Source organism: Ruditapes philippinarum, unplaced genomic scaffold (genome assembly GCF_026571515.1).
Source record: "Ruditapes philippinarum isolate M1 unplaced genomic scaffold, ASM2657151v2 ctg1164_1_1_1_1, whole genome shotgun sequence".
In the NCBI taxonomy this organism is placed as follows: Eukaryota; Metazoa; Mollusca; class Bivalvia; order Venerida; family Veneridae; genus Ruditapes; species Ruditapes philippinarum.
Window position 1 is genome coordinate 182,980 of NW_026862141.1, and position 23,961 is coordinate 206,940.

At 30.9% G+C, this 23,961-nt stretch overlaps 1 protein-coding gene across 1 annotated transcript; it reads right to left on the minus strand.

The window, feature by feature from the left end:
• Positions 1–9,586: 9,586 nt before the first annotated feature.
• Positions 9,587–12,518, minus strand: LOC132718083 (uncharacterized). Its single transcript, XM_060701712.1, has 2 exons — positions 12,088–12,518; positions 9,587–11,218 (listed from the first exon to the last, which is right to left on the minus strand). The coding sequence occupies exons 1-2, from the start codon at positions 12,216–12,218 to the stop codon at positions 9,862–9,864; spliced, it is 1,488 nt and encodes a 495-aa protein (XP_060557695.1). The 5' UTR covers positions 12,219–12,518; the 3' UTR covers positions 9,587–9,861.
• Between the last annotated feature and the right edge of the window lie 11,443 nt (positions 12,519–23,961).

Consider the following 23,961-nt stretch of genomic DNA (forward strand, 5'->3'; position numbering starts at 1 on the left):
CCAGTCACTTTTTGCACCTTCTATTTCTGTACTTTTTTAAAAAAAATTGAGGGTAATTTCGATGAAACAATTTTTGTTTTTACAAGTTTTTACAGTCTACAGTCAATTCGTAATGCTTAATATTATAAAAAATAAAGTCTAAGATATGTATGTCGCCAGAATTTCAATTATTTTACAATGTTCGTTATCTCATAAATGAGATATTCACTGCGATTGTCGAACATGTTTAATTTTATCTGAAAGAAAAGCAACTAAACATTGATACATTAATAAAGTTAACGTTCATGTTCAAAAATGTGTTATAAAGGACAAATGAACAATCACGAAAATAACATTCCAGGTAACGAACATGAGTTCGTTACTAATTCTCTTATAGGATCAATTAAGAAACTACCAACAAATTTCCAATTATATGATCTGATTATGATACAATGAGTATTACAGACCTTAAAATCTGTTCGTATAAACTGATATCAACTGAAACTTAATCTTCATTTAACTTATCAAATCAAAACTGTCTGTTACTTAAATGTTCTTTTCCAATTTTCAAATATCAATTTTCATGACACAGTCAAAAAATATTATGACGTAAGGATATTTCAAATCGACAGTCTAATCATTGTGTTATAAGCATAATATATTTTATGGTAACGACCATTTTGTGTTTGCAGGAGGCATTTAAGGCAGCTTGGTAAAAGGGTTAATACGAGGGTTGTTCAATTTTTTTTACAAGAAACAAATATCGGAGTATGTTCTCTATATACAGTTAAAAATCGATACAAAATGTTTTCAAATAACAATTCTGTGAAATTTTCAAATGACAAGGGGTACGAAACCCGGCGCACGCTGATAATACAATGAATGACGTTCATGATGTTGTTAACTAAATACACAATATAACAAGTGTCACCCATCCTGAAAGTATTCTCCCTAGTGCTCAAGGTGTCTGAATCATGTGACCATGATCAGGTCTCATATGTGAAGATAAGCGAGACAGAAAGCAACACAATTTCTTTCAACTCTCGATAGCCGGCCATTCTCCACTTTTAATGGATATTTTGAGTAAACCGGGAACACAACAATCATGGACTTATAATGCTAGTGCACAAGTGATTTATATTATTAATTTTCACATGTATGTCATCGTACATTTTTAAAACAAAAAATTATATAAAGTAAAATAACTATATTTATCAATTAATAAGTATCATTTATTAAAACGTAATTGGGGGAAATTACTACTAATCATTACCGTTTTTCATTATTATATTGATTTAATAAAACCAAGTATATCTAATGAGATACAATAAAATTGTGTTTGATAGAAAATCTTATATATAATCATTTGGTGAGAACTAAATAAGTAGACCCGCAACAGACAAAAAAGTGCCAGACAGTCAGCGTACCGTATACCGTCGATCCATTTACAGCGCTTTTGCAATTGAGGTCACTAACGTCCCGTCAATTTTCGTTTTTTTCCACAATCTCTCCTGTTATAGATTTTGTATTTGCCGTTTTTGGGGAGGCTATGCCTCCCCAATGTTAATACCATCCGTCAAATCTTACTGCCGCGGTAATCAGGTCAAAGATAGTACCTTGATTTTTTCTAAGCTGACTCATCACAGACATTTACAATATGAAAATATTTTCATTCTTTTATTTCATATCTGCAATTTGTAAAGATAATAATTCTCTGAAAAATTCTTGATTTTGTTTGTTATTTTTTCAAAATCACTACTCCGTGACGTCATACTGCCGCGGTAATCAGGTTTAGACATACGTACGTTGGTAATAAATAGTTCTGGTATGAAAACCCTTCTATATAATAACTTAATCAATATTTTTTAAACAAAAAGCATAAATGAAAATTTATAGGTATATGCTTTAATTAGGTGGCAAATATGTTGTTGTTTTTTTTGTTTTGTTTTTAACAAGAGTGTGTGTTTTAAGTTTATTTATTCTCGGCACCGGAATAACCATATGTCCGAGATTATAGCATCGGGGACGTCTTTTTCAAGCAGAATCTTCCTGGTAGCCCATTCTTCGTTCGTTAGTGGTAAAGGAGACGACAGTACTGTCAAGGCATCAACTTCCTGACTGACGACAACAAAAACGGCATTCATTAGCGCCAAACCTCCAGAATAAGTTACGACAGGTCAACCAATCACCTCTGGTACTTGAGATGACTTGACCTTGACCTGCCGTGTGCCTTCTCCGCGACGTGCATACCTCTGGAGGGATTTGGAGAAGTTTTAACAAAAATCTCCAAAACACGCTATTTTTAACATCATTCATAGCACTGACGCTTCGATGTTCTCATCTATTTGCGGGAAATGGTCGACACGGAAAACCCTACGTAAAAACCGCACACCCTGTTAACAACAGATTTTCCGCAGTATATATTTCAAGCTAGTGAGGTTTAAAATCTATCGATTAACTACCATAAGTTGGTTGAGTGTTGGCGTAAAAAAAGAAGATATAACTTCCTGATCAATTTTCACTTAGGTTGATTCAATTTTGAATAAGCTTTGCAAATATGTATTTTTTCAAGAAATATTTAGCTTTAATATTATCCGAAGCCGTCAAAGCCAGCGACGTGTAATGAAATGGGAATAATTTTCTGAAACGTGATTTTATTCGAGATTTGCTTCGGGAGAAACAACTTTCTGTCCGTAGAGCATGAATATTAATACTCATCACAAGACAGTATCTTATTGATCTCAATTATGGTACATGTAAATATGTATAATTTTTATGTTCATTTAAAATGTTGCTTAACTTGCAGTTGTTATTATCATTCAATGATATTAAAGTGACATAAAGTATTTATGATGAACAGTCCTAGAATATTTTGATAAGGAACCGTCAGTTGTAAAATGGTATTATGATCTTATAATTAACAGTCGTCATACCTGCTGGTATGTCATTTATAAATGGTTTTTAGGTTTTTCAAAATTTGCATGATTAACAATCCGAATGTAGACCTCAATGAAATGTTCTGGAATATTAACAAAATGAATAGTCAACCATATTAACCATATATATGAATAGTTGAACGATAAGTGGCGCAATATGCATATCTTCTTATTTAACAGCACATTTTAAGCAAAAAGAAAAGAAACTATAAGTCTGAAACATTCTGTCATAGCCTCCCCATCAGTACATTCAGTGCTTTGATTAAATTGATTGTACCAGCTAAAAACGAGTGTCCTTATGGCAGGATAATTTTCCTGTCTTAATTTTATCATTTTGTATGTATCTTAAAGAATATTGTCAATTTGTTGGCAGGGTTTAACGATCGCACGAATTTCTGTTTATTACGGAGATCTGTATTTGTACATTTAACGCCATGACCACAACTGTTCAAAACTAAATAATTATGCCATTTCATGACTGAATGACGTCAAATTTAGATATAATGTCACTTAAGTATAAATAAATGTGATGGTGGAATATGTGGACAATCAGAGTATAAATTATGAATAAATTAGAAGTACAACTTAGCTTCAAGAACTATTTATATGTGCTGCGCCGGGTGCGTGTAACCATGGTTATTGAATATCACAGGAATCGCAATAAATAAATAAACTTATGCCAAAATTGTAGAAAACATCTTACGACCCCTATACATATGAAAATATTCTAAACTGGATTAAATATGAATATGAAAGACTCTCAGTCCTATTACTTTTTGAACAACCCTCGTAGTTTACATTTCTTAATTTACGAAAACATATTTTGATAAACTTCATCAAAAAAGATTTATATTCATGTAATAAATTTGGTTTCATACCCTAACTGAAGAATGATTTATTTAACTTTAATTTCACCAAATTTTGACGGAAATCTAGTAAACCGGTAGAATGACATGTTAAGCAAATGTTAGTTCACAATAACTCTCATTCTCATTGTTGTTCAGTGCAACATTAATATATTCTTTTTTTTTGTAGTTCATGTGTTAATTCATATCAAGTATTTGATGCAATAACTGAATAATTTTATAAGATTTTGTTACCTGACATATACATCAAATGTTTTTCGTTTGTTTTCTATGCATTTAAAAACCAAAGTTATGTTTTTTTAGTTCTATGGTGACAGAGGAGTAAATGTTACAGCACAAAAATGTATGTGATAACTCATGAGTAATTTTTCCAAGAAAGGAAGTGGGAGGAATGAAACATCTGTTTTATACTTCATCAATATCTTAGTCATATAATAGTTATTGTTGGGTATAGGGAAATAAAATGAGATGGGAAATATAGAAAGCTATGAAATTGTACCATCAATGGCAGTCATAAATTGTTGACAAAATATTTGGTAGTAAGAAGTGGTAATACATATTATTTGGTTCAGGTTTTGTTTAAGATCATTAAACACAGTTCTATATCACTGAAATAAACAAAAACAAAAATCTAGCAACATAGCAAATTTTTAAGTTTTCAAAATATGAATATTTCTGCTCTAACTCGAGATTGACAAACAATAAAATAGTTAACATGCTACTAATAATAACAAATTTTGGAATTACAACGAAAATTTTGGCAGTTACATACCATCTCGTATGAATGCTTTGTGTTATATAACAACGATGAAGGTCACTTTATATGTTTTATACATATGTTTTACCTCATATTGAAGCACCAATTGTGCGTTCAGTATAGAGAGATTAGAGTATAACTATTGTATATTAAAGCATATAAATCCCCAGCATGTTAATGACCTTTGACCTTTTCTTTGATAAACTGATTAGAAAGCAACACATACATCTTTTTTGGTGTCTTTTTATTTAGTAACTGGAAACTATTTTAATATCAATTTTGGACTGATACCAGGATTTATGTTGTATATCATTATAAGAAGTATTTTAATGTTTAATTTTGAATTTGAGATCATGTTGTTCAAATTATTGACAAGATTTTTATTAAAGAGTAAATTAGATGTTTTCTTAACATTTTTTTTAGAATCTGTATTTGCTGTAGGTTTTTCTAGAAAAAAGCATTTTTATATTGATCGAATTTGATATGTATAAAATGTAAATAGTATGTGTATTGTAGATATATAAATGATTGTTTTATAATTTGTTATGTGTTTCATTGAATCATGATAGTGATGAATTTATAATTGTCATCAATTCATGGATTAACTTACATACAAGTTGTACCGTTTATTTTAGTAATTTTTCTTCTCTTTGAATTTTTTGTTTTACTGATGTAATAAACGGTGAGAAAACTGGTAATAAATGTTGTTGTTATTAAGACATTGATGTTATATGTTTTGATAGCTGAAGTTCCTATTTAGCAATCTAACAGTCAGATATTACCAGTGCTCCTGGATTCTTTATCAGTGCTTACCTGTTGTTTTTTCACAGATAACTACCAACTTTTTCAAAGAGTTAGTCTAATGGATAAAATGGGCTGATAATGTTGGTTCGAGTCTGGGCCATATTTCCTTGTTTAACACCAGCACTAGTTAGTTTCAGGAAGCAGACTCTAGAGTGATTCAAATATTTTTTTCTTTACAATGGAGCTAAAATATTTTTAACTAACTTTAATGTTTGTCGAGCCTGCTTGCTGTGAGCTTGACTTAGTTGCCTATTTTGACGTTTTTTCTGTGCATGTACGCCCGGACTTGTACTGTCTATATTTTGCTCATTCTTTGAAGGATTACAAAATTATTCAATATAAATGTTCACTGTGTTGGTATGTCGCACACAAAACCCAGGTCAAGATCACACTTAGGGGTCAGCGCAAAACCCTTGTCCGGAGTTTAACATCTATATACATGAAAAGATTTTAATATAACTTAGCAAAAATATTCTACATGTTGTGTTGAGTTGTCTTGAGAAAAATATGGGGTCAAGGTCAAATGAAAAATAGTAAAACTTGGTTGAACGCTCTGTTTCTTGCTTATACATGTACTTTGAAGTATTATGCTTAGTGGTCAGAGGATTTTTGAGGCTGAGCTCGACATAACTGTCAAAAAGTCTGCAGTGTTTGTGTGTCGTGTTTGCATCCAAATATGTCCATGAACCGGGTCAAAAGTCAAGGTCATTTAAGATGATGCATTGTAAAGAGTTTGGCTTTGGTATCAATAAGATGTGATGTGCAAATCTCACCTACATATACATCTTTCTCCTTGATATGAAGCTTATAGGTTCAGGTTTGAATTAAGACAAGCGGGCTTGACATTCTGCCCTTGGGCATGTCTTGTCTGCAAGAAATTTTACATCTGTAATGTCCTTAATTAAAAGCTTACTGATAATTCTTTGACTTGTTTCTACTTTGTGAAGTAATTTCCTTCATTACCTGCCAAACTTGCATTTGAATATTCCATTGTCATTAAATGAATTGTGTAAATTTTCGCCCAAACAGATTAATCTAGCTATTACCATAAATAATAATTTTGATGTGACCCGAGCTGTGTAGAACAGAAGAAAGCATTTTAGCTTACCTGTGCTCCAGAAGTGAGCTTTTGTAATGACAGTAGTCGGGCGTTATTTACAATTTCTTTAAACAACATCGCCTTATGGTCCTCTTCAAAAGTTATATAAATCTTGCCTCTAAAGTATTCCAAAGCTTAAAGGGACTCCACTGAGGTTTTTTGACATTAAGGGACTGAAAATATTTTTCCAGATAAATAGACCATTTGAAGTAGGTTGAGACCACTAATCTTTGTGCAAAATTTCAGATTATTCGCGCACTTCGTTTTTCCGGAATAATTATTCAAATTGTAAAAAAATGACACAAAATGAAAGACGTTTAAACGCTTTTCACTCAAAACGGGCTAAAATGCATAAAAAAAAACGATTTTCAATTTATTTCAAAGTATACTTCTTAACTATCTTTGCATATATTGCTGTTTAAAGTACCCCAGCTCATGTATGTAAGAAATTCAAATATTATGTTTTTAGGCTTTTAAACCTCAGTGGAGTCCCTTTAATTATTTGTCTAGTTTACTTATACAAACGTTAATTTATGCCCTTTGGACCAAAGATGACCAGCCCTGAGGGTCACTTGGATTACTTAAACTTTTATAGAAAATATATCTGTAAAATCTTTGGCTAGGACATACATATTGTGTCAGTCCTGTACAACTATTGCAATACATTTAAGATAAATCTTCATAAAACTCAAATGAACAGAGCATAGATTTTTGGTATGTAGCATTTCTTACATACTACAACAACAATTACATGAATAATGGTCTAGGTTCAACAATGGGGGTCACTGACATACCGGTATATAAAGTAAAAATGTCTTAAACATCTCATCATCTTTTTGTCTACAAAATTTATTAAAATCCTCCCCCAAGGGTTAAAGTTGGTACCCGGAGGTTAGTTAGTCATATAGGAAGATACATTTAGATATTGTGGAAAATATCAATGATAAGTCCTTAGATATTTTGGAACGGACATGTAACATTGCATAGTAGACTTCTACTAAAGTTATTTAGATCAGACCCTTTGTGTAAAATATTTCACAATGGTTAAGAAAGTTATTGGTCATGTTTACTACGTATAATGAATAAAGTCACTGATATTTAAGATTGTTTATTTTGTGAATAAATCAATGTATTTACAAATATATGTATCAAAGTATGTAAGTTACTTTTGCTAGAAGATAATGAACAGAATCATCAATGGAAGCACTTAAATTAAATGATTTTTGATGCAACTATAAACATGACTTATATATCTATATACATGTATATAAACAAGCTATACACGATCAAAATCAAGTTTTCGGAATGGCTACTAAAATCAAAATTTTTAGTACACAGTGTAATAAGTAGAAAAAAAGAACAAAACAGAAAAAAAAAAAGTTTAAATTACAACAAAATTGTAACATTAAAGCAGCACACCTCCAGATTCATGCTAATTTTTATGAAAATGTATTAAAATGTAAAATGTTGTGAAGTGAACAAAGTAAATAATTTTCACATTGCAAACAGTACTTACAACCCATGTAAATTACCAACAAGAGTTGTAAACATGCAAAAAATAGCCCTAACGCAGTAGAATTATGGTGAAAATACTGCAAAATTGGTCATTAATCACACATAACATGGAATTTTTTTTATCTTGAATCTTTTCACTTAAATTTTAGTACATGTACTTTAATTGGATATTAATTGGAAAATATAGATACACGGCCAAATGTTTAACGGAAGCGGATTCAGCTGTTTAGAAAATTAAAGTACACACAATAGGCTTCGAGTTTTCAGACTGCATAACTTATTTACAGCGTACGTAAACGAAAGTAACAAGTTGGTAACCTTGTGCTTTTTGAGTTGATTTTGAAGTGTAAAATACGCCGATGCGAACGTTATCAAGAACTGAAATAAGTATTGGGAACATCCAAATAATCATAAGATTAACTTATTACTGTCATGTAAAAGTAATAAGTTAATCTTATGATTATTTGGTTAATATCCATATCAAATCAATATTGTACTCGGAGTAACAAAGTTCTGTCAAAATGATGGACATTGACGGTGTGAAATAACATTGATAAGTACATTATTGAATTTCATTGGACGAGTACTAGCTGTCAAACTTATAATGGATGAGACGCTAGCTGGTTTGTTCCGCTGTTGTTATGTAACGTAGTATTTTCTATGATCCATATGCCGTTTTATGAACCCATTTTGCTGTGTTCATTTCATGAAATTTAACACTATAGTAATACATGTATACAGTATCAATTTCATGTGAAGCTTATTTCTATAGAGCAGTAAGGTTGAACACTTATACATGTGTATACAAATAAGCATTCTCGTTATTTACAATTGCTCTATATATTTTCATTATAAAAATCCACAAGCAAAATTGGTAACGTCGTCGACACATTTTATCATGGTACTACTTTGATTGGAATATAATTAACATTTTTACAATAATTTGTAGTTGACTGTCTTTGTGACAATAGTCGATTATTATAAGCTGTACATATAGAACAAACAAATACTATTTTGGAACTGTTTTATAATATTGAGAACTTGAGACAACTCCAGTAGTATTTAAAATATTTATATTGTGAACTATGTTTCAAATTCTTCACTTTTATGTGAATAACACGTTTTAGTGTCACATGATACAAATGATAAGGAGTAAATTTTACTGCTATAATACTGGAGTTCTTTGATTACATGTAATGATCAAAAGTTTTATATTCATTAACAATGACTATGTGTATACAATCATTTAAAATAGTGTGACTTACTTTTTTAAATATTCATTATAACATACATGTATGGTGTATTGATAAAACAAAATTATAAACATTTTACCTTGATAAAAAGGCAATCAATTGACTTATTATCATATCAGTTATCACGTCAAACAAACCTTGTTTCAAATTATATACATGTATATTAATATGCGTCTAATGTTCTGATTTTAGAACAGGGTAGATAATTTTTCATGCAGTATCTTGAAGAGCATTACATGAAATACGGATGATATTTCAATATATGGTCAATATTAATATATTGATTGATGTATTAGTATTTTGTATGAGCAGTTATATTTTTTAAGAAAATCAAATTTATATCGGAAAATAAACATAGTGTGTTGTGCATGCCATTTTTCGAGCTTCAATTTCTTAAATTTCAGTAAAGAATAGATACAAAATATGACACTTAGTTCTATTTTCGATACTTCACATGTATTATCAAACAGAGATATTACCAATGTTAACAGGTAGCAATATCATAGGCAAAATGTAGCAAGATATGCTTGTTTTATTTAAACTGGTTGTTAATGTTAAAGAACATTCATTTTACCACAAAACTATTATGATAATCAAGTTTGATAGTGTCACGCCAAGTCAATGGTGTATCTGATTACCCTAAAAGTATAATCTATGTCTTAGACAACGTGTACACGTTTACTTCGTTTGAACTGCACCCTACTAACAGCCGAGAACTCTTTTTGTCAAAAGCCAATGCAAACGGTCCCTTTAGTTGTTCAGAAGCTCCCAACAGTTCACTGATCTTTTCACCTTTCATGTTAACCTGCAGTACATTGTATGAGCTAAATCCACTGACTAAGATTATGTCTCCTGGCAGGATACAGACTCCCCATGGTCTCTGCAATCCTGGATCAGTAAATGTCCAAACCTCTTCACCATCTCTTGCCAATGCCTTCACATTATTCCCGTTGTCATTTGAAACAACCATGATCTGATTATTTGTGTTCATTGCTACTTGTCTTGTTCCTGTAAATAGCTGGTCACCATTTTTATTCTTCTCATATATTTTTATTAAGTTACCGGACTTGCTATATATTGATATTTTATCGCTGTCACATAACATGATAGCGTCAAATGTTGTATCATAACAAACACCAACTGGAAAACTAAAGTTGCCAAGATTTATTGCTGATGACATCTGCATAGCTTTTCCGAGCGAAAAAAGCTGTATCTGACATTTACCCTTTATGTATGTTGCAACCTCGTTTTGTCCTACTCTGCATACCGAGTATGGACGTCCACCTACTTCAACAAAATCTGTTACCGTATATTTGTCGTTCAGTCGCTTCAGTTTTGAATGTGTGTAATCGGCAATGACAAATGAACCATCATCCATGGTACATATACCAGTTACCTCACAATTTTCCGGATCGATCTTGTATTTCCCAGAAAGTGTTGCTTTGTATTCCTTCACACCGATGACATCAACCGAACTCTCAATGTAAACATCAGAGACCAGACTCTCATTGTCATTTAGTTTATCTTTCAGACTGTTATTCGCCACCAATCCCAACTTCTCATTTACTTTACCTGTTGATAATTTACTCAAAAAAGTTTCACAATCCCTGATAGAAACTTTACTTGCTTTGAGATTAAGAAACAACTGGGATTCATTTTTTTCTGACAGTTTCCGGAGATCTGTTGTTGTCGTTGTTAAAATAGTATTTAAAGCGTCTAGATCTGACTGGATATGTTTCTTTACTTCTACATACTTCAATGATACTTGTTGTTTCGAAGTTTTTACCAGCTCTTCAACTTTCATCAGAATTTCCGTTTTCAACTTTTCTATCTCTTCAAATAACTGCTCCTTATCCTTCTGAAGTATTTTGAGATTATCCGTTTTACCTTCTATCACACCTCTTAATTCGATGAGAACATTCTCGAGTGATGATTTAGTTTTTTCATACTCAGTACTGTTGTTTATACCATGGGCAACGTCTGGTAGATAATCAACATTTATACATGACCTGAAATATTAATATATTTTGGTTTCACAATTAGGCATTTACCTGTTTACAGATTAAGTATGAATTGTATTAGGTTAAGTACATAACATTTGCATATTATTTCTAGCGAGGTTAAAATATTGTTTGCCTCACTTACTACATGATATTGTAATGAGTTTTGTGTAACTATATTGAATGACTAGCAAAAATATGGACACCACACATGTTTAATTATCATGTTTCATATGTCATTTTAGAATTGTAATGAATATTTATTTTTTGATATCTGCACATCTGGTCTATAATACATGTAGGTAATTTTACTTAAAGCAGCACGCCTCCAAATTCATACTTATTTTCACGAAAAATAGGAAAATGTATTTGAATGTGTAATATTGTGAAGTAACCAAAAGGAAGCAGTTTACACATTATCAATGGCACTTACACACCACGAAAATTACCAAAACGTGGTCAAAATATGCATAAATACCCTTTACTGCGTTAGTATTGCAGTAGAAATATAATTGTAAATACTGAAAAATCAGTCATTAATCGCATATAATATGTAAAATATTACTTGAATCTTGAAACGTTTTACTTTTCCATACATCTTAGTACATTTTTCTCAAGTTTGATTTTATTGAAATATTTTGACTCATCTGGATTAGTTAATTAGTAATATTATTATTATTTGCTTTTAGGTATCATTTATAACTTCAACCATAAAGTCAAAAAGAAAAGGTATAAAATGTGTCGCATTCAACTAGTGAACCATTAATAACATCGTTTAGTCATCGTTAATCGTATACAATACGTCACGTTTTAATACAGCATATCAATTGTATCATTTTAAATTCAGTACTTTACGAGATGTATGAACAATTTTTTACCTGTGTTTTATAGCTATACATGCTGCACAACAAACTTCATCATGGTCTTTACAAAACATGTCCACTAACTTGCCATGATGAATTGCGCACCTTTCTGTTTGGTAGTCCGGGTCCTGTTTCAATAATTCCATCTGATCTAATTTTATCTGATTTGTCTAATATCTGGTGTGATCTTAATGCTGGAAATTTGTTGTGATACTCGAGACATTTAGAACAGAAATACGACCCACAATCCACACAAAACTTAACTGCTTCCAGTAGTTTTCCAGATTCCGGGAACACGGTGAGCAATTTGTATCAAAAATCTCCTCTGAACTAACAACAACAGACGACTTAATGTCCTTACCTGTCGCCATTTTGTGGGAGAGGTTAAACTTTGATCCTTTCAATGTAACTATAATTTGACCTCCCAAGTACTACTTCCTGGTTACAGTAGAATCTATCTTTTATGATAAAATGAAATAACATAGACACAGAAATATTTATCTCTCCTTTTTACGATAACGAATAACTAATTACTATCGAAAGTTGCCAAACTTTCATACATATACTGTAAACATGTAAGGTTATACCGGGTTTTTTGTCAATGTAAATTATTTTTGAGGTCAATATAAACCGATATGTGTTTGAAGGGTGTACACCACTAAATCTATACTTATCTTGGAATACCTTTTATAAAATACAATACATAACGGGGTAAGATATTTCATAATCCCGTGATGTGATAAGTGTATTATACCATGTATACTATATAAGCTAAAGTTTGGTTTAACGTTTTATCGTATTAACTCACATTAAACAACACTATTTATATACTGGTGCCTAATATTTCCGTGGTACTTAAATGGTTAACAAAGACAACAAAAGTTAGGAGAATAAAATTCGTGAAAATATGTTGAATATTGTAGCAAAGACATGTCAATTACATCATAGTTTATTCCATTTCATGTTTGCATGTAAGCAATTATGTACAAAAAGTGGCAATTAACACCTATATGCTACCAGGTGAGTAAAGGTGTGTTCTCATATTTCCAAAGCAATTACATTTTAACAGCTTTAAAAGCAAAACCAATAGTAATGTTTATTTCTTAGTTGAAGAAGAAGAAGAAGAAGAAGAAAAATTTATTTATTATAGTGACTTGCGATACATGTATATAGTACAAACAGATATAAAACAATTACAGAATAAATAAATCGCCCGGCCCCATGGACCTATAAGTCACTGTTTATAGAAAAACGTCATTTATGTAAACATAGACAATCGAGTTGATTTAACGTCTTATGAATAAATATATATATATGAATGGTATTAATATGTTTAAAACATAACACCTGCCTAAACTTATCATAATAGTGTACATAGTTCGATGATAAACTTTCCTGAAAATCCTTGAGTTCGAATAGGTAATACATATAATTACACTTCAGTATTTCTATAAATGATATTCCGTCTATGTAAATAAGCTTTAACTAAGTATTTTGCAATCTTTCTAACGTGGTTTGAAAACAAGAAGATTAATTTGTCATCGACACTCAAATCCATAAATACATTATCATTTAATATTTCACCAAATGATTGCGATCTTATCTCATTATATTTTGGACAATTAAGCAAGAAATGTACTTCGTTTTCAACACAACTGTCATTGCATAGCCTACAAAGTCTATCATTCAACGGTTCTCCAATATATCTTCCTGTTTCGACTCTAAGTGGAAGAATCCCGCATCTAAATTGTGCTATAATGGAGCGTTCATATTTCGACAAATTAAATAAAACATAGTCCTCTGTGTTAAAATTGCATTTAATAATTTGTAAGTTCTAAGCTTTGGAGTGTTTTTGCACAGTTTCTATCCACTGTCTACTATAGAGGGTTTTTTAGTTTCAGTTCAGCGGTTTGAAGATCAATTATGGATCTGCTGTAATAAGCATGCGAGAGATCAAGTGACGTCATTATTGATTTTATCTCACTACACCAGTTATTGTTACATAGCATATAGTCTTGATCAAACACTAATTTGGTAATCCTATCGCTGTCAAAATTAATCAATCTATTCCAGAATCTAAGCATATTCAACCACCTACGGTAACGACTTGGTACCCATCCCAAGTCACCGGAAAGTGCAGCTATTGGTGCGTAACGGTGTACCCCCAAATAATATCTCATAGATCTATTGTGAACGTTGTCAATTTGCTGGTATGTTTTGTATCCCCAAATAGATGAACAGTAATCCATGACTGGAACAACACAATTAAATACAAGTTTTTCATATGATTTGAACCCGAAATCCGTAATACCGTGGATTTTATTAATTAACCCTCCAAAAGCCCGGCTGGCTGCCTTGCCGATTGCCTCACAATGACTTTTAAACGATAACATTTCATCAAATATAACACCAAGATATTTGTATTCAGTAACTACATCCAATGTATTGCTACCAACATGATAGTTGAATTGTGTTCTTGGTAGACGCGGTTTTCTGAAGTGCAAACATTTTGATTTCTCTGTATTTATCAAAACGCGCCATTTTTTACACCACTCATGAAGTGTATCTAACATTTTTTGTAAGTCAATTTCTGATTTTGCGATCAGAGCAATGTCATCTGCGTAAAGTAAAATAGAAATCGAGGCATTGTTAATAGTTACACCAAGTTCAAGGTCATTAATTTCTCGGACTAGATCATTTACAAAAATTGCGAAAAGCGTCGGCGATAAATTACTTCCCTGGGCGACGCCTGACTTACAGTAAAACCAAGATGTAACGTTGTTGTTTATTCGAATACATGAAATTGTGTGTTTGTACATACTTTTCACTGCATTGTAAACTTTCCCGTCTATTCCATTTAGTAGAAGCTTGTAAAATAACATATCTCAGACTCTATCTACAAAGTCAAAAGCTTTGCGAAGATCTATAAAGGCGGTATGTAAGTTGTCTTGGTTACGAGCAAGACTATTTAAAGTAAATATATGATCCTCACACGATCTTCTTCGCCTGAATCCATTCTGCTCATCGGCCAATAAGTTTTCGTTTTCTAAATAGAATGTTATTCTTTTGTTTATCAAAGAGCTATATAATTTACCTACACATGAAAAGTAAAGATACACCTCTATAGTTCAACGGTAATCGTGTTGTCAGAACTCTTGTCTTTTAGAATCGGACATATAATTGCCTTTCTCCAGTCGCTAGGAATAACACTCGTGTCGAAAATAAGTTGAAAAAGTTTATGCAATACTGCTATAACCGGGGGAAATTTTAAAACTGCATAAGGTATATTATCGATGCCGCAGGCCGACTTCGATTTGCACTCATTACAACGTTAACGATTTCTTCGATGGAGATATTATTATTCAGCAGTTCTTTTGGGCGTAAAGAGGGTCAGAAATTGACATTTCAAGTAAGTATATGTTTGTGTAACTTCGCTCTATTGTAGAATTCGGAGTCAACCTCGTCACTTCCGGTGCTATTATACAAGTTTTCGAAATCCCGTTTCCATTTGTCAAAAACTGCATTTTCATCTTTATCAATGCGCCCATGCTCATTAACTATTTCCATTGGTATCGAAGAGTCACGTTTTGGACCGAGATGCTTAATTTTATTCCAGAACTCATTTGGGTTTTGAAGTTTGACATGAACTCTATTTCTACTGAAAAGCTTCTTTTATAATCTCTCTCCGTTTTTCGTAAAAGTTTATTGAAGTTATTTCGCGCTGCTATATATTTTGATCGCTTTAACCGTTTTTATTTGCCTCGTGTCGTTACAACTTCAGAAAATCATTCTCGGCTAGGCGCATTTGGTTCCATTTCTCTGTCAAAGCTTCGTTTCAGTACGGCTTAGCATTTTGTTACGTTTACTTGTCCTGCGCGTGATGCATTATAAACGTGGGATGCTGTGATTCATTTCATTGGTAATTGTTTCACACAACTTGTTATACAGTGAGTCTATTTCCTCTTGACTTTCTCGTGATGATTCTATGCTTTCTATAATTTCTATTAGAGCCCGTTTTGCTATATCCCTATCCATGAAATTATCGGGAATGAGATTAAGTTTATACCTTAACTGTGACGGTGTATTTGTATTATTATCTAATTGTCCGTTTTGAGGGATACAATAATCACAATTCAATGAGACGTGTGTCAATAACGCCGAGTGATCTGGTAGACATGAATCTATGACCAATATATCCGTGTAATTCGTATTCATCAATAATACATTGCATTTGATAATATTTTGAACATAATGCACTTTTGAAAACCGTCATGCGGCACACATATATAATCCACTACTTTGATTTTCCCTTTGGCTATTATACTAGTGAATGCGTCATTTTCGAAGCGAGAATTCAAGGTGCAAAACTTTGAATCTATCAGGAAATCTATAAAATTCTCGCCCATGCTGATTGATACAATTATCAATAGGTTTTCTTTCAGGCAAAGAGTCAACACTTTGTAATATATCTGATAATGTCCCTATTCTGGGTTAAAATCAGCAGCAAGAAAAAAATTGTATCATATTCACTATTTAAGTAAATTATGGAAAGAATGTGTGCAAAAAAGGTCTGCGCATCTCTTCCCCAAACTGAGTTTTCCGGTGGTAGATATGCAGATATTACCAATTGAACAGTAATCTGTATGCTTACATTTAAATTGGCAGAGAAAGGATTCCTTCAAATGAGCTTTCGATTATTGAAATTTCAAACACCTCAAATAAACGCGCTTTTACTAGAATTCCAACACCTCCCGAACCTCGAACTGCATTTACAATGAATATTTTTACGATTATTACCAAACCAGACGTATCCATCTACATTTATGACTTTTTTCCCCAGTTAAGTGAGTCTCACATATTGAAAAAAATGTCAGCATCAATGGATTTAATAATAGCGCATCTTAAATCATTATTATTTTCAGTCCAACCGCTTACATTTAGGTGAGCTATTTTCAACATGCCTTGGGGCCAGGATTTATTCTATTGCATTCCGGAACTAGCATCAAAACTCGGGGCAGAAGATTAGTTAATCTATTCCTAGCCCTGTCTGAATGTGGGTATTTTCTCTATGGCATTTATCAAATATCTAAATGGTTGTTGAACAAAGACGGTTGTCTAAAAAGTATAAAAACTTAAAGTAGAATGTTGAAATAATTGACTTTGCTCTTAATCTGAATAAGGCCGTGTCACACCTATCCAATTCTTGAATGCAAGTATCATATTCTCTTGTATTGGATAGTGTAGACGTCCTACTTGAATGAGTTTTAAAGAGAAATTATGTGACATCCATGAAGATAATTTCTTGCAAGAAAATTAGAACAGGTTCTATTTTTCTACAATTTTTTGGCTGTCAAGATACTGATAACACCAGTTTGACACAAAACATGTGCCCGAAGGTTTGATAGTGCTGTTATTTTTATTATTTTCAGTGATTCAGTGTACATGCCCTTGAATTTCAGGTCTTGGTCAATGGAACAAATCAATACGCTGATACACAGAAGAGCAAAAAAAAAATAAATAAATACATTGTAAAAAAAAAATAAATAAGAGCTCCTTTTCAAGTAGAGTCAAAATGGATTTAAAATGATCTTGTCATTTAGTGAATAACTTTTATCAAATAAAGAATTTGCATCAAAATAATTTTTTGTCACATTTTTTCAATTTTTAAAAGAATGTACGCATTTCATTTACTCCATTGTTTTAGCTAATTGCATCATTTTCCCGCTTTTTTTCACATATTTTACAGAAACATCATAGTATTGCAAAGACAAAGGTATAAATCCTGGGATATCTTAATGAGACATTTCAGTAAAAATTGTGCCTGAAAAAATGTTAAAAGTGCCATTTATTTAGCTTATCTAAATGTGACATGTAAGAAACTTGACTTGAATAGGTGTAGATGCGGCCAGAGATAATAAGTTTACTCAGTTGTGTATGTTACATTTCAAAAAAAAAATACAATAAGAAAGTGAAAGTTAAACTCATGGCAGGTGCATGAAGTCTATGAGGCACTTGAGACTGTTTATGCCTAATACCTTGGAAATATGAGTACCACGGAAATATGAGGCACTAGTATATACATGTATACATATATATAGTAAATGGTTCTATATCCTTTTTAAAGATGCATTGACGAAACGAAATACAAGATCTCTTTAAGAAAGATAGAAACTCCTATACATTTATACCTAACTTACGGAGGAATTACGCAGTCAATTTACATTGTATTTGTTCATAAACCACATGTATATAGTCTATTCTTTTACTTTGTAATGGGTAATATATGAATCCATAAAAGTAAAAACAACTTAAGATATATACATTCATTTCATTAATATAGAGGGGATAATTATCTTATTATTATTTTTCAGATTTTTTACACAATACAAAACATTTATGCATATACATACAATATATGAGATATACCTATCAGGAGGAATAAGAGATTTCTTTTTAGAATCTACAAAAGTTTATAAATATAATAAAGATAATAATTCAATAGTATCTTACCAAAGTTGACAAACATTTTAATACCAGCCTTGTTTTAAAAGATTTATTTTCAGAACTTATTACTTTTACAATATTATAGAACTTATTTAGCATAAAGGAGAAATTCCAATTTTACATTGAACTTATATTGAAAAAAAAATGTCTTTAATTCAAGGAAAACAACTCCTACTATTTAAAAATTTATATCCTATTAAGAGTTGTACCTCTTGTCATGTATACTTTATGCATTAATATCATAAGAAAGATTAAAAAAGACCAAAGGGGTTTCAATGTGTTTAAAAAAGAAAGATACAAAAAAGGCAGTGGGTGCAATATACAGAGTGGATCAAGCCTAAATACACTAGTCTCAATTAGGCAGCAAAGAAATATATTTGCCCCATAAATTGTCAAACTTTGAAACCCTATTTTTTGCACTATATAATTGTGTTCTCAAAAGAATAGCGACATAATTTTTTTATAAAGTTGAACGCTTGGAACTGTGTTCTATAATTTGCATCGATAAAGAGTATACTTTCCGAACAGAATTAAATTCAATGTTGCATTATCTAAGTGTTCATTGCCTAGAATAATATCTGTTAAGGTCCACTGTGTGTTAACATCTGTACATTTTAAATTTATCCATGATTTTATATCTTCCCAAAAAGAAGAAGTTAATTGATAATCCCAAATAAATGTTTTATAGTTTCAATATGGTTGTTGCAAAAAGAACATGTAATAACATCTTTTATTCTCATTTTACGTAAAAATATAAAAATAATTTGTTGCCGGTATCCTGTGATTAACTTTATACTGAAACCATTGTAAATTTGAATCCTTTGTAATATTAAAAGGGAACCTATAAATGTCATTCCGATTAAAATCATCATTGAAATTGGGTTCATCTTCCCATTTTCTTTTAGCAATAGATGATATATTTGCTCTGAGAATATAATCATAGATTTGTCTACATCCCATCTTTTGATTATCTTGATCATTAAAGACTAAATAGGCATTTCCTCTTTCTGAGGTAGGTGTCTAAAATTTAGCTGATTTAAAAATCTCCTTATAGACTCTATAATGTTTTGATACTCTAAAAAATTGGTATTTATATCAAACTTTAGTGAGCAAAATTAACTCCAATTCCTGGGGTACTGCTTATATACATGTGTAACTGTATGAGCCCAGTAAAACATCCTTCGAAAAATTTATTTTGCACTGTCTGAAGTTTAAATATAAAAAATTGGTCTCCATATTTACGAATTTTTGATAGAAAAGGGTACATGTTATTTACAGAATTGAAGTATTTGGTTTTATACATTAAAATTCTTCTTATCTTATAAAAGTCTCTAAGTTTATCACTCTGAAACCTTTATTTTCATAATTCTAAATAACAACATTTCTTTTAATTTTATCTGGTCCTGACTTCCATAAGAATTTAAAGAAGGTGTTTTGTATAGCTTTAATTGTTCCTATATCAGGATTTGGCAAGCTAAGAATGAGGTGATTTAATTAAGGTAATTTAGTATTCCCTTTCATAGAACCGATAATTATCAGATTTTATGTAAAGAAAAGAATTAGATGTTCCAGCCACAAGAACGCAATACTGACACTGGATGTCTGTCGGGAAAAAATCCTTCTTGTCAAAGATTTGCAAAAACCAAAAAAAAACACATTTATTTAATAAGCCTACTAGACAAACATATTTTAAAGCTCGACCATTTCGAAGCAAGACGCTATCCTACTCAACCTGGCGTCGGCGTCAACGTTGAAGTGTACAAACTCTGATGATATTGACCTGTATTTTACAAAAGGTTACTTCTAAGTCAATCAAGGAAAGGCATTTTAATGCTTTTTATAGATTACATAATCATTTTTTACATCTCACCATTCACTTATTTAGATTATTATTATTTATAGATTATTTCCTAATCAGAATTGGATGTCACGATCGCAAGCTCATAATTCTGTCACAGATTTTGAATGAGTAATGCCCTTTTTTGTAAACCTAGAAAATTCTTGGTTTTGCATGCAACATCAGTCTTTGAAAGTACTGAAGGTATTCACTTAAAACTTAATACATGTCTTCGTAACCATTATTGAAGGCCAACAACTCAAATATGGCGCGACGCTGATCGTTCAAAAACCTATTGATGGTATTCACTTGAAACTTAAATCATGTTTCACAATTACAATTTAAGGTCACTTTCCAAGACCCATTATTTCTGACATGGATTTTGAATGTAATATGCCCTTTTAAGACAAAAAAGTTTTTTTCAATGCCAAAGACTTATAGGTATGCCATTTGTTGTCAACAAAATATTCCTCTTTGTTAATTATTACATTTTTACCAACAATTCCAGAGAATAGTCGAGCCTGCTGTTCTACTAACAGTTCTTGTGATGCAATACAACAGTTGTTGATAGAAATCTTAACAGGATATTTAAACCTATCAATCTTATTTTTAAACAACAGAAAACACAAACTTAATACCGCCTGGAAATATTAAGTAATAAACACATACGATACAGTCGCCAACTTTCGCTTTACACTTATTTTCAATCACATGACCCATTATAATCTAATCTTTTTCTTTTAGAGCATAAATCATAGCTTTTAGCTTTTAGTACAATCCGGTACATACATGTATTAGTTAAACATATATTTGAATGATGCATCACAGTCACTTTTGCACCTTCTATTTCTGTAATTTAAAAAAAGGATTAAGGGTGATTTCGATAAAACAATGTTTGTTTTTACAGTCTTCAGTCAATTCGAAACGCTTAATATGTTATTGGTATACATATTAGAAATAAATATAGTTTAATGTATGCATGTCGCCAGATTTTCAATTATTTTACAATGTATGTTATTTCATAAATGAGATATGCACTGTGATTGTCGAATATTTTAATTTAATCTGAAAAAAGCAAATAACATTGATAAAATTAACGTTCATATTCATAAATGTGTTATAAAGGACAACTGAACAATCACGAAAATAACATTCCAGGTAACGAACATAAGTTCGTTACTTAGTCTCTTACAGAAAAATTTAAGAAACTACTTACACTATTCAATCATATGTTCTGATTATGATACAATGAGTATTACAGACCTTAAAATCTGTTCATATAAACTAAAACTTAATCTTAATCTAATTTATCAAATAAAACCGTCTGTTACTAAAATGTTCTTTTCCAATTTTCAAAAATCAATTATTATGTTTAACTTTTCATGACACAGTCCATTCAAGAAATATTATGACGTTAAGCTTATTTCAATTCGACAGTGAAAACATTGTGTTATAAGCATAAGTTAATGAACGTCAAATGTTCGTATATTTTAAAAAAAATTGAAAACTAATTAAAGAATAAAATTATTATTTTTCTGCAGTAAATTTCTTTGATATACTATCTTTGTTTAAATATAATCAAAGAATATTAATAAAAATGAGTTGTTAAACTTACAATGGTAAGAGAATTCGAAAAATTAATTTACATTTTATTATCTGTTTTTTCTTCTTCTTTATTTATTAAATAATTAAATAAATTTTCTCGTTTAATGTTTTCAAATGACAATTTAAATAAAAACATCAGCATTGATATATACATTTTAATTGGTATTTAATGGTAACGACAATTTTTTGTTTGCAGGAAGCTTTTAAGGCAGCGTGGTAAAAGGGTTAGCAGTTAACATTTCTTAATTTACGGAAACATATATTGATGAACTTCATCAACAAATATCTATATTCATGTAATTACTTTGTATTCATACCCTAACTGAACAATGATTTGTGAAATGTATGTTCCAAGATAAATTAATGTAACTTCAATTTCACCAAATTTAGACAGAAATCTAGTAAACCGGTAGAATGACGTGTTAAGCAAATGTTAGTTCACAATAACTCATATTCTCATTGTTGTTCAGTGCAACATAAATATATTCTTATATTCTTATCTTTCTTTGGTTCATGTTTATTTAATTCATTAAGTATTTGATGCAATAACTGAATTATTTTATAAGATTTTGTTACCGGACATATAAATGTTTTTCGTTCGTTTTCTATGCATTTAAAAATCAAAAATATAAATTTATTCTGGTTTTATGGTGACAGAGGAGTAAAGGTTACAGCACAAAATGTATGTGATAACTGATGAGTAAATTTACCAAGTTAGGGGTGGGGGAGGAATGTAACATCTGTTTTATACTTTATCATATATTATAATAATTATTGCTGGGTATAGGGAAATAAAATGCGATGGGAAATGTTTAAGATCATTCAACACAATTCTTTATCAATGAAATAAACAAAGACAAAAAGCTAGCACATAGCAAATCTTAAATTTTTAAAAAAAAGTGAATGTTTCTGTTGAACAGTTTTAACACGCGTTTGACAAACAGTAAAATAGTCAACATGCTACTAATAAAAATAAATTATGGAGTTACAGAGAAAGTTTTGGCATTTACATACTATTTGATATGAATGCTTTGTGTTATGTAACAAAGATGTAGGGCACATTATATGTTTTATACATATATTGTTTTGCCTCATATTGAAGCACGTGCGTTCAGTATAGAGAGATAATAGTATATGGTATATTAAACCATGTAACTGGCATATTAGTCCCCAGCATGTTAATGACATTTGGCTTTTTCTTTTTAAACTGACCCGAAATCAAAACATTTATTTTTTTTGGTGTTTTATTCTTTTTATTTAGTAACTGGAAACTATTTTAATATCAATTTTGGACTGATACCAGGATTTATGTTGTATATCATTATAAGAAGTATTTTAATGTTTAATTCTGAATTTGAGATCATGTTGTTCAAAATATTGACGAGAATTTTATTAAAGAGTAAATAAGATGTTTTCATAACATTTTTTTTAGAATCTGTATTTGCTGTAGGTTTTTCTAGAAAAACCATTTTTATATTGATCGGATTTGATATGTATAAAATGTAAATAGTACATGTATTGTAGATATATAAATGACTGTTTTATAATTTGTTATGTGTTTCATTGAATCATGATAGTGATGAATTTATAATTGTCATCAATTAATGGATTAACTTACATACAAGTTGTACCGTTTATTTTAGTAATTTTTCTTCTCTTTGAATTTTTTTTTGTTTTACTGATGTAATTAACGGTGAGAAAACTGGTAATAAATGTTGTTGTTATTAAGACATTGATGTTATATGTTTTGATAGCTGAAGTTCCTATTTAACAATCTAACAGTCAGATATCTTACCAGTGCTCCTGGATTCTTTATTAGTGCTTCCTTGCTTTTTTACAGATAACTACCAACTTTTTTAAAGAGATTTAATCTAATGGATAACATGGGCTGATAATGTTGGTTCGAGTCAGGGCCATATTTCCTTGTTTAACACCAGCACTAG

Bases quoted from the DNA above. Each gene is read 5' to 3' on its own strand.
- LOC132718083 (XM_060701712.1), bottom strand. From the start codon at position 12,218: ATGGAATTATTGAAACAGGACCCGGACTACCAAACAGAAAGGTGCGCA. The intron at 11,219-12,087 runs GTAAAAAATTGT...TTAATATTTCAG, and splicing joins TGTATAGCTATAAAACACAG to GTCATGTATAAATGTTGATT.